This window comes from Bos indicus, chromosome 18, assembly GCF_029378745.1.
Source record: "Bos indicus isolate NIAB-ARS_2022 breed Sahiwal x Tharparkar chromosome 18, NIAB-ARS_B.indTharparkar_mat_pri_1.0, whole genome shotgun sequence".
NCBI classification, from domain to species: domain Eukaryota; kingdom Metazoa; phylum Chordata; class Mammalia; order Artiodactyla; family Bovidae; genus Bos; species Bos indicus.
In genome coordinates, this window is record NC_091777.1 from 55,354,939 (window position 1) to 55,369,937 (window position 14,999).

Below are 14,999 nucleotides of genomic sequence, written 5' to 3' on the forward strand. Positions count from 1 at the left end.
TGGAGGGATGAGAGATTGGAGAATGACTCCTCATGGGTACAAGGTTTCCTCTCGGGATGGTGAAAATGTTTTGGAACTAGACAGAGATGATGATTGCATAGCATTGTAACTGTACTAAATGCCACCGAATTGTTCACTTTAAAATGGTTAATTGTATATCATAAATTTTATCTCAAAAAGCTAAAAGTGTATACCATAATTTTAAAATTGTGTAAGGGGAAGTGAGTTTCTCTAAGAATTTAGTTAACTTGCCAAAGATTATGCTGTTAGCAATCCATCAGGATTTTTATTTGAATGCAAGTTCTTCTCCATAAATACACTACTGGTCTCCCACCCCCACCCCAGCCAGCATTGCACTGACCACCACTGAGCTTGGGTTGTATCTTTTTTGGAGAAAAGGAGTCATTCACACAGAAGACAGAGGAAATCTTTATTGGTCAGAATGACCAGGGAAAGGATGTATTTTGAGAGGCAGCTGAAGAATCCTGTAACTTCTGCCTCTTTGAGAACACCAAGACTTATAGACTGTGGAGGAAAAAAGAGATTACCATCAGTATCTCAGTCTGTCACCTTCAAGATAGGATAATCCTTGCTTGTCCCTGATGGGAGATCTGGTCTATCTCTAAGATCTAAATAGCATGAATAAGTAGAACAGGACAGCTCAGCGGTAAAGAATCCCCCTACCAATGCAGGTGATGTGGGTTCAATCCCTGGGTCAGGAAGATCCCCTGTCTGGAAAATCCCATGACAGAGGAGCCTGGCAGGCTACAGTCCTTGGAGTCGAAAAAGAGAAACGACTTAGCAACTAAACAACAAAGGGAAGGTGTATTTCTTTCTCACTCTCAAATTCAATATGCCATTATTGATCATCCTAAGTTGCTCTTTTGCATAAATTATGTTTCCTGGTGGTTCAGCAGTAAAGCACCCGCCTGCAATGCAGGAGACCCAGGTTCGATCCCTAGGTCAGGAAGATCCCCTAGAGAAGGGAATGACCACCCACTCCAGTATTCTTGCCTTGAAAATCCCATGGACAGAGAAGCCTGGCGGGTTATGGTCCATAGGGTGGCAAAGCGTTGGACACAACTGAAGTGACTAGGCACACATGCATTTAATCCATTATTTGAACAAATTTCCTAAATCGATAATTTTCAACGTTAAGGAAGTTGTTAAAATGATGGAATTGGAGAGCTATAGCCAAGCACCACTGATACCCTTTTATAAGGTAATGAAGAGCTCACAGATGAGGTAACATCCGATTGAAGGCCAAGTTTAGAAATCACGGAAACTTCCTGGCATCTGACCAAGAAGCAAGCCTGCAGATCAACCCAGGAATTAACAACTATTGACCGAGCTCCAGGGAAGGTTCAAGAATCAATCCAAATCAGCTGGGGGAGGAAGTGGGACCCCTTGCACATGTAAAACAGTATAGTTACTATGCCTGGGTTCCAATGGGGCTTCGACTTTTCTGGAAGCCGGACAAGAAAGTTCAGCCCCATCCTTTACTAGAATTTCAATGTGGATAGGGAATGCCCGGGCTCTTTGTCTTCCTGGTACTGGTATTGTTGACAATGACCCCAAAGGCATTTCCAAATTAAAGGCTGTTTGGTGTGGTGTGTGTGTGCTTAGTCGTGTCGGACTCTTTGTGACCCCATGGACTGTAGCCCTCTGTCCATGGGGGTGTCCAGGCAAGAATACTGGAGTGGGTTGACATTCCCCCTTTCAGTGGATCTTCCCGACCCAGGGTTCGAACCCGTGTCTCCTGCGTCTCCAGCACTGCAGGCAGATTCTTTACCGTGGAGCCACCTGGAAAGCCCAGAAATGGGTAAGCTCTCCTGTCTGTTGACCACACTTCTCCTTCTCCTATCTTCTTTTCAATGCAAACTTGAAAAGTTTCAGTTTCAATTCTTCGTTTGAATGAGATCACAGACAAATCATCCAAGCCAGGGGCAGCAAACTAGAGCCAGCAGCAAAGCCAACCCACCATCTGTTTCTGGATGGTTTGTGGCCTAACAGTTTTCTCATTTTTGAATGGTTGACAACAATGGCTGTGCTTCCAATGAAGGAAATGGCAATATAATAGAGAAGCAGAGAGAATATGTGTTTTTTTAAAAGGTTGAAAGAAAAACAAAAATCACAAGGTAACTGCTATTTTGTGACTCCTGAAAATTATATGAGATTCATTTATGCATTTATTTTCTGGCCATGCCTTGGGGCACGCGGGATCTTATTTCCCTGACCAGGGATCGAACCCACACGCCCTGTAGTGGAATCTCAGAGTCTTAACTGCTGGACTGTCAGCAAAGTCCCTTCTTGTTTATAGTTTATTTTTAATTTTTTGAGACTCAAATTTAAAGCCTATAAATAAAATCTTATGGAAACACACCCATATTTATTATTATTTTTATTACCTGTGGCCGTTTTTGTGCTCCACGGCAGAACTGAGTATGGCTTGTACAGCTTAAATTACTGACTAGTAGGTTCTTGACAGGGAATGTGTGCTGACCCCTGATCTAAGCCATCACAAGAAAATCTTGACCTCAAGCTTCCCTTTCCGTTAACCCAGAGGATCCCCTTTAAGATATCTATAAGATCCCCCACTCCATCCTTCTGCAACCAACTTACTGGTAAGGGGAGCACTGTTTCCATTTTCCGTCTTTGTTATAATCTCTTGTCAATGAACACCAACTCCGACTCAAAACATAGCCTTCCTTGGTGCATTTAAAAAAGTATTTATTTCTGTACAAGAAAGGGAAGGTGCAGCTTGGGGGATCTGCAAAGAAAGGGTGGAGCAGAAGGAAAAACTTGAATGTAAAAAGTCTTAGCATTAACCATCGTTGCGCTCACGACACGTGCTTTCTCTACCACACAGAACTGTTTTCGAGGTGGTTAAACCACATCAAGGGCTTCTGGGCCGGCTCAGTGATAAAGAGTCCGCCTGTCAATGCAGAAGATGCAGGAGACACAGGTTCAGTCCCTAGGCTGGGAAGATCCCCTGGAGACAGAAATGGCAACCCACCGTAGTCTTCTTGCCTGGGAAATCCCACGGACAGAGGAACCTGGTGGGCTACACTCCATGGGGTCACAAAGAATCAGACATGACTTAGAGACAACAACAACAGCAACCCTGTAAAGAGTCAGGATTTGGATGCAGATTTATCTGACAGCAAAAACCATGTAGCCAGCTGCTTCTTGGATCCTAGTCATCTAAATGCATCCTGGGGACACTCACCTTTCGCGGTGCAGTACCGCCATCTACCTTGGAACATCTCGTCAATAGAGCACCAGGCATAGTCACTGCGGACGGAGACGCAGCTGTAGTAGACGATGTCGTCATACACAAATGGAAAGATACAGGAATAGTTACTAAACACTGGAAAAGAGAAAACAAGCAAACTGACAAAGGGAAGTGACTTTCTGACTTCGTCTGTCACACTCAATGGCACCTACCTCCCCCACATTCACATGTGGCTCGTCTCCCTCCCTGCCTTCTTTGGGTCTGGCACAAAAACAGCCAAGTGAGTATCAAAGGAAGCCTATTTCATCCCGGACCTGGAAGCAGACTCCTTTTCATGGAAGTCCTCTACCCACTGTGCACCAGACCCAAGATGCAATTCTAGAGTCCTTCTTAGCATCCTTTTTCTCTCTCTCTCCTAGTAAAAGAAGCCTCTTAGCCTGTCACAGTTTGTCCCTAGGTATCTCTCAAAGCTGACCACTTGTTTTGACTACTCAGTGACTTATTTCTAGATGCTTCTAACTGATTTGGCCCATCTCTTCTTCACATTGCAGCAAATATCTTCATTCTTGAATACTAACCTGACTCTGCCACACCTCTCTTCATATTCCATTACTCTTTAAAAAAAAATGTTTATTTATTTGGCTTCACTGGGTCTTCATTGCAGCATGTGAGCTCTTAGTCACAGCATGTGGGAACTAGTTCCCCGACTAGGGATCGAACCTGGGCCCCCTGCATTGGGAGCATGGAGTCTTAGCCATGAAGTCGCTCCATTACTCTTAGGATAAGAAATAGCATTGAAGTGGCTTATGATATCCTACTTGACCTGGTTCCTAACTGCACTTCCAGCCACTTTGGACCACCCTTCCTTGGGCTCTTTCTGCTCAAGCTTTGTAAGGTCTCCCAAGTGTACCGCCATCTTTCTTGTCTTGGGGATTTATAGGTGTGATCTCTGATTAGCAAGAACATCACACACCCTCTTCCTATTTACCCTCCCCTGACGTTCATCCTAAATGTAAATCTCCAAGGAACTCCCTTGAACATCCAGTCTATGCCGGATCCACTTGTACAGAACTTCCTTACAAGCGCCCTTATACTTCTTTAAAGTTCTCGTATTTATTTAACATGGAGTGACTCGTTCAGTGTCTCTCTCGTTTGTCAGATGTGACCACATATATATTGTTCAACGATAGACCCATGCTATCAACTGACAGGTCAGGACTGGTCCAGAGAAGAAACTTAACCTACAAATGCTGATGTTAATTTCAGTGGAGACGAGAGTACTTTTCCAGAGGAGCATGGGAGAGGATCTTGGAGGGCTGACTTAACTGGGTCTTGAAATATATGGTTTGGCTACCATGATCAGGGAGGGTCTTTTATGCCAGAAGAACAGTGAATGAGGAATTTCCCTGGGTTTCCAGTGGTTAAGACTCAGTGTTTCCATGGCAGGGGGGCATGGGTTCAATCCCCCTACAGGGAACTAAGATCCCACATGCCATGGGCAGTGTAGCCCAAAATAATTAACTACCTAAAGAAAGAAAGAATGAAAAAAGAATAGTGAATGAAAGAATAGAACAACAGGGAAGTAAGTGCAAGGAACTTTCAGAACGTAACATTGTTTCACAGGTGGGGTGAGATAGGGCCTCGCATTTGAGACGCTAACAAATGAAAAAAAGATATCTCCTTACCTGAGAATGGGCGAGGGATACGGAAAATCAAGTCTGAAAGAGAAAAAAAAAAAAAAGGCAAAATTTAGACCACCTCCTAAAATACTCTATTCCCAGACAAATGGCAATTACAGGTACCTTGAAGTTGATGCAGCCGACTGCTCTCCTATTACAGAAAAGCTGTCACATTTTGGATGACTTGAAGGAAATGGCAATCCACTCCAGCACTCTTGCCTGGAAAATTCCATGGACTGAGGAGCCTGGTGGGCTACAGTCCATGGGGTCGCAAAGAGTCGGACACAACTTCACTTTCACTTTCACTTTATGGTTACTTCGAATTTGGACAGGGGGTTTATGTTTACCCAAGACAGTCCATTAATTCAGGTATAAGCACTCACTATCCCTCAGGTCTTTCTTTGTGTTCAGTTCAATTCAGTCACTCAGTCATGTCCAACTCTTTGCAACCCAATGAATCACAGCACGGCAGGCCTCCCTGTCCATCACCAACTCCCAGACTTCACTCAGACTCACGTCCATCGAGTCAGTGATGCCATCCAGCCATCTCATCCTCTGTCGTCCCCTTCTCCTGCCCCCAATCCCTCCCAGCATCAGAGTCTTTTCCAGTGAGTCAACTCTTTGCATGAGGTGGCCAAAGTACTGGAGTTTCAGCTTTAGCATCATTCCCTCCAAAGAACACCCAGGGCTGATCTCCTTAAGAATGGACTGGTTGGATCTCCTTGCAGTCCAAGGGACGCTCAAGAGTCTTCTCCAACACCATAGTTCAAAAGCATCAATTCTTCGGCACTCAGCTTTCTTCACAGTCCAACTCTCACATCCATACACACGACCACTGGAAAAACCATAGCCTTGACTAGATGGACCTTTGTTGGCAAAGTAATGTCTCTGCTTTTGAATATGCTATCTAGGTTGGTCATAACTTCCCTTCCAAGGAGTAAGCATCTTTTAATTTCATGGCTGCAATTACCATCTGCAGTGATTTTGGAGCCCAAAAAAATAAAGTCTGACACTGTTTCCACTGTTTCCCCATCTACTTCCCATGAAGTGATGGGACCAGATGCCATGATCTTCATTTTATGAATGTTGAGCTTTAAGCCAACTTTTTCACTCTCCACTCTCACCTTCATCAAGAGGCTTTTTAGTTCCTCTTCACTTTCTGCCATAAGGGTGGTGTCATCTGCATATCTGAGGTTATTGATATTTCTCCTGGCAATCTTGATTCCAGCTTGTGCTACTTCCAGCCCAGCGAAATCCACCCTATCCAAGGTCACTCAACTTTGACCCATTGGTTGAAATTCCACAGGTCTGAAAGTTGGATGGAACATCTAGCTTTTGCCCACATGCCAACATTTCAGGAAAACAACCTGTTTGTTTGTTCAGTGCTAGAGGCTGAATATTTATAGCTGCTGCTGCTGCTAAGTCGCTTCAGTCGTGCAGCCTTGGTGATTTTGTTTGATTTCATTTCATTTCGTTTCTCACATCATTTTGCTTTTTATCATCCCTGAACCTGTTTCAGGAAGTGTCTCAGCGGCACTTCCACTGTCATAAAAGTCAGGTTGAAAGTGAAAGTCACTCAGTCATGCTCGACTCTTTGCAACCCCATGGACCATACAGTCCATGGAATTCTCAAGGCCAGCATACTAGAGTGGGTAGCTGTTCCCTTCTCCAGGGGATCTTCCCAACCCAGGGATCGAGCCCAGGCTTCCTGCATTGCAGGTGGATTCTTTACCAGCTGAACCACCAGGGAAGCCCAAGAATACTGGAGTGAGTAGCCTATCCCTTCTCCAGGGGATCTTCCCAACCCAGGAGTCAAACTGGGGTCTCCCACATTGCAGATGGATTCTTTACCAGCTGAGCTACCAGGGAAGTCCTAAAGTCAGATTGGACGCAATTAAAGACTAGAAAGGAGATACACAGACCTGTTAACCAACATTAGCTTATATTTAATTGGCCATTCCTATGTTCCAGCCATTGTCCTCAGTTGCTCTTCACAACAACTCTATGAAGGAGAGATTATAATTTAGAACACTCTTCTCCTCCCCGCCCCAGCAAAGTTTTACGGAGGAGATAACACAGGCAACGGGAAACTATTGGAAGTTAAAAGACCACTGACTGGTGGGAACAAGGTTCCAACCCAGGAAGTCCTGCTATGGAGACTGCGTTCTGGACACAATATTGATATTATCTTGGAATTGTCACCTACCTGTGCAAGTGACTTAACTGATATACTTCACTCTCCTGATCTTTGATATGGTGATGCTAACTCATAGGTCTACGTGAGACTCTATACCTCAGGAGCTACGGCATGGTGAGTATGTCATCTGTGTTAGCCAGTAGCATCCCTGCTTTTCAGAAAGTAGCTGAGACGTTGTCAACGTTTTTGAAGTTGCGATTAAATAAATGATTGTTTTGGGTGGTTTCCTGCACTGAACACCTTCTGCTAATTATCTCACAGAAATCATGCTTACAACACTACTGTAAGATTGGTATTACTACGTGTAATTGTGGAGCCCTGTACTAGGGTCACAGGTGTGGAGCCTTATACCAAGGTCACAGGACAAAAATTTCCAGAATTAACCAAGCCCCATAGCAACTGTTGCCATGAGCCTGCTTACCTAAACGGACCAGCTCCTTGACCTCATATTAGGTAAAGTACTCACCTTGTAGCATCCTAACCACTCACTCAATGCCACCCCTCCTGTTGGAATCTTCTTTTCTTTTTTTCTTTTTTTTTTAGTTTGAAATCTGGAATTGGCCAGACTGGTCTTTTTTTTTTTTTTTATTTTTAAACTTTACAATATCGTATTGGTTTTGCCAAATATCGAAATGAATCCGCCACTGTTGGAATTTTCTGTCTTGAGGCTCTAAAAATTGGCCACTAGCCTACCAGCGTCTCCCACTATAATAAACTCCATTCTCCTCTCATTGTGCCTCGTGTCTGGAAATTCTTTTCCACCCCTCGCACATACCACGATAGTAATATTTACAGATTGCAGAGTATTAATGAGGATCTCTGTTTTGTAGATACTGCAATGGAGGCTTAGAGAGGTGGGGGGTGGGGAAATCATTGTTCAAAAGCCAGAGAACTTGTGAAATAGATCGCTAGTCCAGGTTCGATGCATGAGGCAGGGTGCTCAGGGCTGGTGCACTGGGATGATCCTGAGGGATGGGATGCGGAGGGAGGTGGGAGGAAGGGCCAGGATGGGGAACACATGTACACCCATGGCTGATTCATGTAAATGTATGGCAAAAACCACCACAATATTGTAAAGTAATTAGCCTCCAATTAAAAAAAAAAAAAAAAGAGCCAGAGAACTAAGAAGCAGTTCAGGTACTCTGGCTGCAGAAAATGAGCCTCTGAAATACTCCTGCCTCTGGGGGGTTGCTGTTTCCAATTCTGAACCTTTTCCAGGCAGTGCCGCCCCAAAGCTGAAGCTCTACTCTGGGCAGATGAGGGACATTTTAGGATAAAACCATGGGTACTTTCCCTGTGGCTCAGATGGTAAAGAATTTACCTACAATGCGGGAGACCCAGTTTCCATCCCTGGGTTCCCCGGAGGAGGGCAGGGCAACCCACTCCAGTATTCTTGCCTGGAGAATTCCATGGACAGAGGAGCCTGGCTACAGTCCATGGGGTTGCAAAGAGTCAGACATGACTGAGTGACTACACTTTCTTTTCTTTCTATGGGTACTTAAATTTCTTTATAAACGTTAACAGTAGCTGGGTGAGTTTTCTGCTTTGCTCAGCCACGGCAGTTAACCTTTACACCCTCTTATCTCTACAGTTTTTAATCTTCATAGCCTTCTCCTCATTTTACAGATGAATGAGCAGAAAGAGACTTTCACTTAAACCTTTCCCACACAGTCAAAAAAAAAAAAAAAATGCATGCAGCCTGAACTCTTGCCCAGCTCTGTCTGATTTCAGGAATTAAGTTATTTGTTTTACGAACCTGGAGATGATCCTTCACTGTTTCATCTGCTAGTACTGATGAACAAGACTAAATCCTTACGGATCTTCTGTGGTTGTGCTTTATGCCCTTATCACATTGTATGCCTGGGCAGACATTACCATTTTCATCATCAGATCCCCTCCTCCTCCCCTTTCCTTCATCTCTCCCCTTCCCTCTCCTCTCTTCCTCCTTCTCTTGCTCCAGCTGTTGATGAGAATAAATGCCACCACCAATCGACTGAGGAATTCCAGTATGCCCAGTGTGTTCTGAGAAAGAGGAAGCTAAAGGCAGCCCTCTCCCCCAACCCCGGCCCCCTGACATCTGAAGGCTGACTGGGCACTCAGGGCTCGCTAGCCCTGTCCTTCTCCAGTCAGGCCTCAATCACTCAGGTGTACTCTGAGATCATGAGAAAATGAGATAAAGCAAGAGCTGTTCAGCATTGTGTGGAAGCACAGACATGCACGCTCACGTGTCACAGACTACCAGACACCTCCTCCTTCTGTCCAAAAACAGTGACCGCTGCCTCTTTGTCAATTACACCTTTCTCACGCTGTTCTGTCTTCACTCCAGAGAAGATTAACCGAGATACCCAAGCATAGCATTGCCTCCACTTTCTGATCACATCCAATCTCGGGTGAGATCCGGCTTCCTTAACCTAAGCCTCTCCCGCTACAGTCTCCCACCCAGAGCCCAAACCCTAGAATAGATCCTAACACCCTCTTCCTGAGACTGCCCATGGTATACCCTAGGCTGTGTGGTATTCCTGGTTCCAGTGAGTGAGAAACCAGTTTGTTCAGCACCCCTGTGTTCCTGGTGGGCTTGGGTTACATGCAGGTCATTGACTGTTCCAACAGTTTTACCTACCTTTTCTATATAATCCTTACAACAGTGATAAGAGATAAAAATCATTTGCCCTCTAATGAATTTGTTTTCTGGAGAGGGAATACACTGAGTTCAAACTTCCGATGGGTTATGAAAGGGAAATCATGTAAGTCTTTTCAGCCACCCCCAACTCCAGCCTCCCCACAGATAACCATGTTGTAATTCCTGTGAAACCTACAGAGATAGTTCATAAATATTCAACATATTTATTAATAACATTTTACTCCCTTTTTAGACAAAGGAGGACTTGGCTTACATACTGTTTATTTGAAGCTTACTCTCTTAACAAAAGATCTTGGTAAACTTTCTAAAGCAATACATAATAAGCTTCATTCATTCTTTCTTCCTTCCTTCTTTCTCTCCCCTTTCTTCCTTCTTTCTCTCCTTTTTCTTTCCTTCCTTCTCTCCCTTTCATTGTAGTAAGAACCCTTCACATGAGATCTACCTTCTTTACAAACTTTTGAGTGCACAAACCAATAACTGCTGGCTATAGACATCATGTTTTCCAGCAGACCTCTGGAACTTATTCATCTTGCGTTATGGAAATCTCTCACCCATTATGCAAACTCCCCATTGGCCCTTCTCCCCAGTCCTTGGCTCCCACCAGTTCTACTAATGTGACTATTTTAGATACTTCATCTAAGTAGAAACACCTGTATTTGTCCTTTTGTGACTAGCTTATTCCACTTGGCATTACGTCCCCCAGGTTCATTGTGCTGTTCCATTCAACAGGATGTCCAGGCTTCCTCCTTCCTAAAGTATTATAACCATTATACAGATGAGAAGCTTGAGGCTTAAAGAGAGGCAAAGTGACCTACTGATGATCACCCAACCAGCAAGAGGAAGAGCTAGGATTTGAACCCAGGACACTCGAAATCTTGGATTCAGCACTAACCATTAGACTCTATTTAAAAGATGCTATGAACATTGGCTAGAGTCTTTCCTGCCCATCTCACTCCAAACCACCCCCTCCAAGGTCTCACCTTCTTCATCTACCCTCCCCTCCCTGACGCTTCTGGCGCTCTCACCTGATTTCAGCCCATGTAGGCAGAGGGCCAGGGACAGCCATCCCACCGGGCTTCTCATCACTCCCAGTGACCGCAGGTGGCCTGCCCAGTAGCGCGCGTCGCTTCTGGCTTTATGCCCTCCAGCTTCTGCTCCTCCCACTCCCGCTCTTCCGACTATTCACAGATTCACTCCACAACCTTTTCTCCCATGCCCCGAATCCCAGACTGCCTAGAAAGACCAGGAACAACCATCTCAGAAAGCTCTCTAGCAGCATTCTGGAAGTGTGGTCCCTGGACCAGCTCCACCATCTTCACCTGCAAACTCATTAGCAATGCAGGTCCTTTGGCCCCCACAGCAGACCTGCCGAAACACCGAGGCTGAGACCAGTCTGTGTTGTAACAACTCACCTCCTGGTGAGTCCAGTGTTCGAAAAAGTTTGAGAACCACTGCTTTAAAGCTTGCTTCACACTTCCTTATCCATTTCATATCATCTACTCCCTTGATTATTAAAAACAAAAAAGACTAACACAACATTGTCAAGCAACGATACCCCAATAAGAAATATCGTTAAGAATCTCCAAAAGAAAAATGTATTTGTTTTCTATCCCTGATTTAATAGAAACTCTTGCAATAATTTAACCAAAGCTTCTCAGCCTGGACTTTGGGGAGAAATAAATAGAGACACAGAGAGAGACAAAGTCCAGTAAGAAAGGCAAAGTCATCTTTAGCTTCCTGAATAAGTAAGGCTCAGAAAGCCTAGGCATTGTGCCTTGTGGTCAGCCAGTATGTGGAAAGGATGGATCTTGATTCACTTTAGAATTCCTCTCCCACCTGCCATCTCTGGAGGGATCTGGGAAGAGTGCTTTATAAGAGAGAGAAGAGACTGGAAGAGTGACTTCCCCAAAGGAGGCGGGTGTCTTGCTGGACTCCCTGAGGCAATCCAAGATGAGGAAGAAACTGTCCTGGAGGCCAAGTATCATGACGTCAGGAAGGGAGGCACTTAACGCTCATCCTGCAGATTTTGTCTGTGCCGAGACCTTTTCAGATGTTATTTCCCTTCTGCCCCATTTGCAAAACATACGGAGATGGGGGACTGCTTAGACATAGGTGTGCCCTTTCTAAAAAGAGATGAGAAAACAGAATACAAGAGAAGTGGGGGAACTGATAAAGGCATGGAGAAGCCTGAGTCTCTCTTGTCTGATGCACTGATGTTGTTGTGTAAGTTGGGTCCAACTCTTTTGCAGCCCCATGGACTGTAGCCTGCCAGGCTCCTCTGTCCATGGGATTTCCCAGGCAAGAATACTGGAGTGGGTTGCCATTTCCTTATCCAAGGGATCTTCCCCACCTAGGGATCAAACCCATGTCTCCTGCATTAGCAGGCAGATTCTTTATCACTGAGCCACCAGGGAAGCCCTGTCTGATGCATAGGTTTTTGCTTTTTCTATTTCTCTGTTTTGCTGAACTGAAAGATGCCTGGCCTCTCTGCAGTTAATGAGGTCACCTGTCAATCAAGAGTAAGCAACATGGCTGGTATCAACGCTTCACCCGAAAGAGCTGAGAGAAGTCTCACTCCCCAGTGTGGCAAGGGAATTGGATCCGTGGTTTGACATCTGCGGAAATGGAGGCTCCAAGAGGCAACATCATTTGTCAGAGTTACGTGGCTGGTGCAGGTGTGGAAGGGCACAGATTCAACGCAGGCACCTGGAGTGGGGCATGGCAACCCACTCCAGTATTCTTGCTTGGAGAATCCCAAGAACAGAGGAGCCTGGCAGACTGCAGTCCATGGGGTTGCGAAGAGTCGACTGCGACCGGAGTGACTGAGCACGCACGCACGCACTCACCTTGATGCCAATCCTTCTTGCTCTTTCACATCCCATTGTTCACAGTGATCTTTCAGGTCCCTTCATAGGAAGCCCGGTCTCTCCAGAGTCACAGGTAGAGGGTCACTCTCTACCCATGGACTTACTTCATCTCAGACACTTGCTAGTTGAGGGACTCTGCAAAATTACTTTTGCTTTCTGAGCTTGCACGCCAGATCTCTAAAACATCTAGGGTGCCTGCATCTGATTTGAGAGCCCAGTGAATGTTTTCTTCCTTTGAGTAATTCCAGGTAATTATTTTCCATCACAATATATAGTCTATTACCCTTACTGTTTAGGATACCTACCAAGAAAATCAGTGGAATGCGAGGTCAGTTTTCTATACCTATTATAACTATTATTTTCTATTGTTATTGTTGATCAGTCACTAAGTTGTATCCAACTTTTTGCCACCCCATGGACTGCAGCATGCCAGGCCTCCCTGTCCATCACCAACTCCCAGAGCTTACTCAAACTCGAGGCCATCGAGCCAGTGATGCCATCCCACCATCTCATCCTCTGTCATCCCCTTCTCCTCCCACCTTCAATCTTTCCCAGCATCAGGATCTTTTCAAATGAGTTAGCTCTTCGCATCAGGTGGCCAAAGTATTGGAGCTTCAACTTCAGCATCAGTTCTTCCAATGAATATTCAGGACTGATTTCCTTTAGGATGGACTAATTTGATTCTCCAACACCACAGTTCGGAAGCATCAATTCTTCAGCAATTATTTTCTATACCTATTATAATTATTATTTTCTATACCTATTATTTAATAGGTTCATACTTCTGGTAGATATTTGACTTCCTGACATTGATTAGGGAAGATAGCTTGTGCATCTTTGACTTTGTCTCTCTCTTTTTTGGGTGAATTTTTAAAAACGCTCTTAATTCTAACTTCTCCCCAGGATAACAGGAGGTTATACTCCTGAATATTTATGAGGCTTCAGAGGCGGCAATGAACATGTGCTCAGTTGGTGAGGCATGTTCTAGGGATCCATCCCACCCCACACCCTAAAGTCATGGATGGGACGCTATGAGCAGGGTCGAGAACATCCTACACTCTGGACAGGCTGAAGTGGACGTTAAAGAGAACCCATTATTCCTTTCCTGCTCAACCAAAGAGTCATTATGCCCTGAGGCGCTCACCCAACTGTGATAAACTATTTTTCAAAACCAAAGTGGGTGTCTAGCCAGCTGTACTGGGAGGGGTGGGGTGAGGATGAAAGGAAAACTTGACCAAAGTCATGAACGGCCGCACTGGGGGAACTTCCTGGTGGTCCAGTGGTTGAGGATCCATCTGCCAGTTTGGGGGCCACAGGTTTGATCCCCGTTCTGGGAAGATTCCACATGCAGCATAGCAACTAGGCCCGTGAGCCACAGCTACCGAAGCCCTTATGCCTAAAGCCGGTGCTCTGCAACAAGAGAAGCCGCCTCCGTGAGAAGCCCGCGCACTGCAACTAGAGGAAAGTTGGGGCAGCAACGAAGACTCAGCACCACCAGAAAGAAATAAGTAACTCTTAAAAAAATTAAAGAGGCAGCGTTGGACTTGAAATCCTAGAGACTCTACATGAATACCTCTAACCACAGGGAAACAGAAATTACCGATGATTCTAACAGCAAGGCGGTGATGTGAGGTTCAGCTTTATCTTCTGCCAAAATGGAAAGATACATGGAACTGGGTTTAGATTCTTGCAATACCAACTCTAGAACTTGCAGAAAATATATGAGCATTCATGTCAGAGGGACACTAACTTTCGAATCCTGAATTTCCCCCTGATTTGTTGGGGACGTTAGCTAAGTAATGACTATCTTTCATAAGGGTTTAAGATCTGTATTCCATAGATGCACAGTGCATGAGGACAGGTGTTCAGCCTTCACTGGTGTCTGTGGTTTTTTGAGTTGAGTCATTGTAAATAAGATATGTGAATCCTGAAACCTTGTGTATACTTCTGCTGGGGCAGCTGTAACCAAACACCATGGACTGGGTGGCTTAAACGTCATGCCTTTATTTGCTCATGGTGCTGAAGACTAGAAGTCCATGCCCAAGATGCTGGTGAATTCTATTTGTGGAGAAGGCTCTTCCTGGCTTGTGGAGGCTACCTTCTTGCTGAATTTAAGGTCTTTGCCCTGTGCTCATATGATGGGGCAGGGTGGGCGGGTAGAGAGAGAGATGGCAAAGAAAAGAGATCTCTGGTGTCTCTTTGGGGACACATGTGCATTTGAGGGGAGACACCATTCAGTCCTTAATACCCTGATTTATCTCTGCAAAGTGAGATTGTTGGTCTCAGCCTCACTTATACCATTGGAGAATCTGAGGTTATGGGCATGAATTGTGAGTCAGCGTAAAAGAGCAAAGATGTCTTGATTCTTGGAAAAGTTGAC

The 14,999-nt window shown here is 45.0% G+C and overlaps 1 protein-coding gene across 6 annotated transcripts; it reads right to left on the reverse strand.

Moving 5' to 3' along the window:
• Window positions 1-416: 416 nt before the first annotated feature.
• LOC139177159 (binder of sperm protein homolog 2-like) lies at window positions 417-14,735 on the reverse strand. Of its 6 annotated transcripts, none has more exons than XR_011561640.1 (5): window positions 8,868-8,999; window positions 4,921-4,953; window positions 3,230-3,370; window positions 2,623-2,770; window positions 417-525 (listed from the first exon to the last, which is right to left on the reverse strand). XR_011561640.1 is itself a non-coding variant. In XM_070771376.1 (5 exons), the coding sequence occupies exons 1-5, from the start codon at window positions 11,241-11,243 to the stop codon at window positions 519-521; spliced, it is 408 nt and encodes a 135-aa protein (XP_070627477.1). In that variant the 5' UTR covers window positions 11,244-11,801; the 3' UTR covers window positions 417-518. The 6 variants fall into 6 exon arrangements, 5 of the variants coding, with proteins under 5 accessions (XP_070627477.1, XP_070627480.1, XP_070627478.1 ...); XM_070771376.1 differs by lacking the exon at window positions 8,868-8,999 and adding an exon at window positions 11,165-11,801; XM_070771379.1 differs by lacking the exon at window positions 8,868-8,999 and adding an exon at window positions 10,778-11,148 and having other exon boundaries at window positions 3,230-3,312.
• Between the last annotated feature and the right edge of the window lie 264 nt (window positions 14,736-14,999).

Bases quoted from the DNA above. Each gene is read 5' to 3' on its own strand.
- LOC139177159 (XM_070771376.1), bottom strand. From the start codon at position 11,243: ATGAAATGGATAAGGAAGTGTGAAGCAAGCTTTAAAGCAGTGGTTCTC. The intron at 4,954-11,164 runs GTGAGTTGTTAC...TTTCTCTTTCAG, and splicing joins AACACTGGACTCACCAGGAG to ACTTGATTTTCCGTATCCCT. The intron at 2,771-3,229 runs GTGAGTGTCCCC...CTTTCTTTGCAG, and splicing joins GCGGTACTGCACCGCGAAAG to ATCCCCCAAGCTGCACCTTC.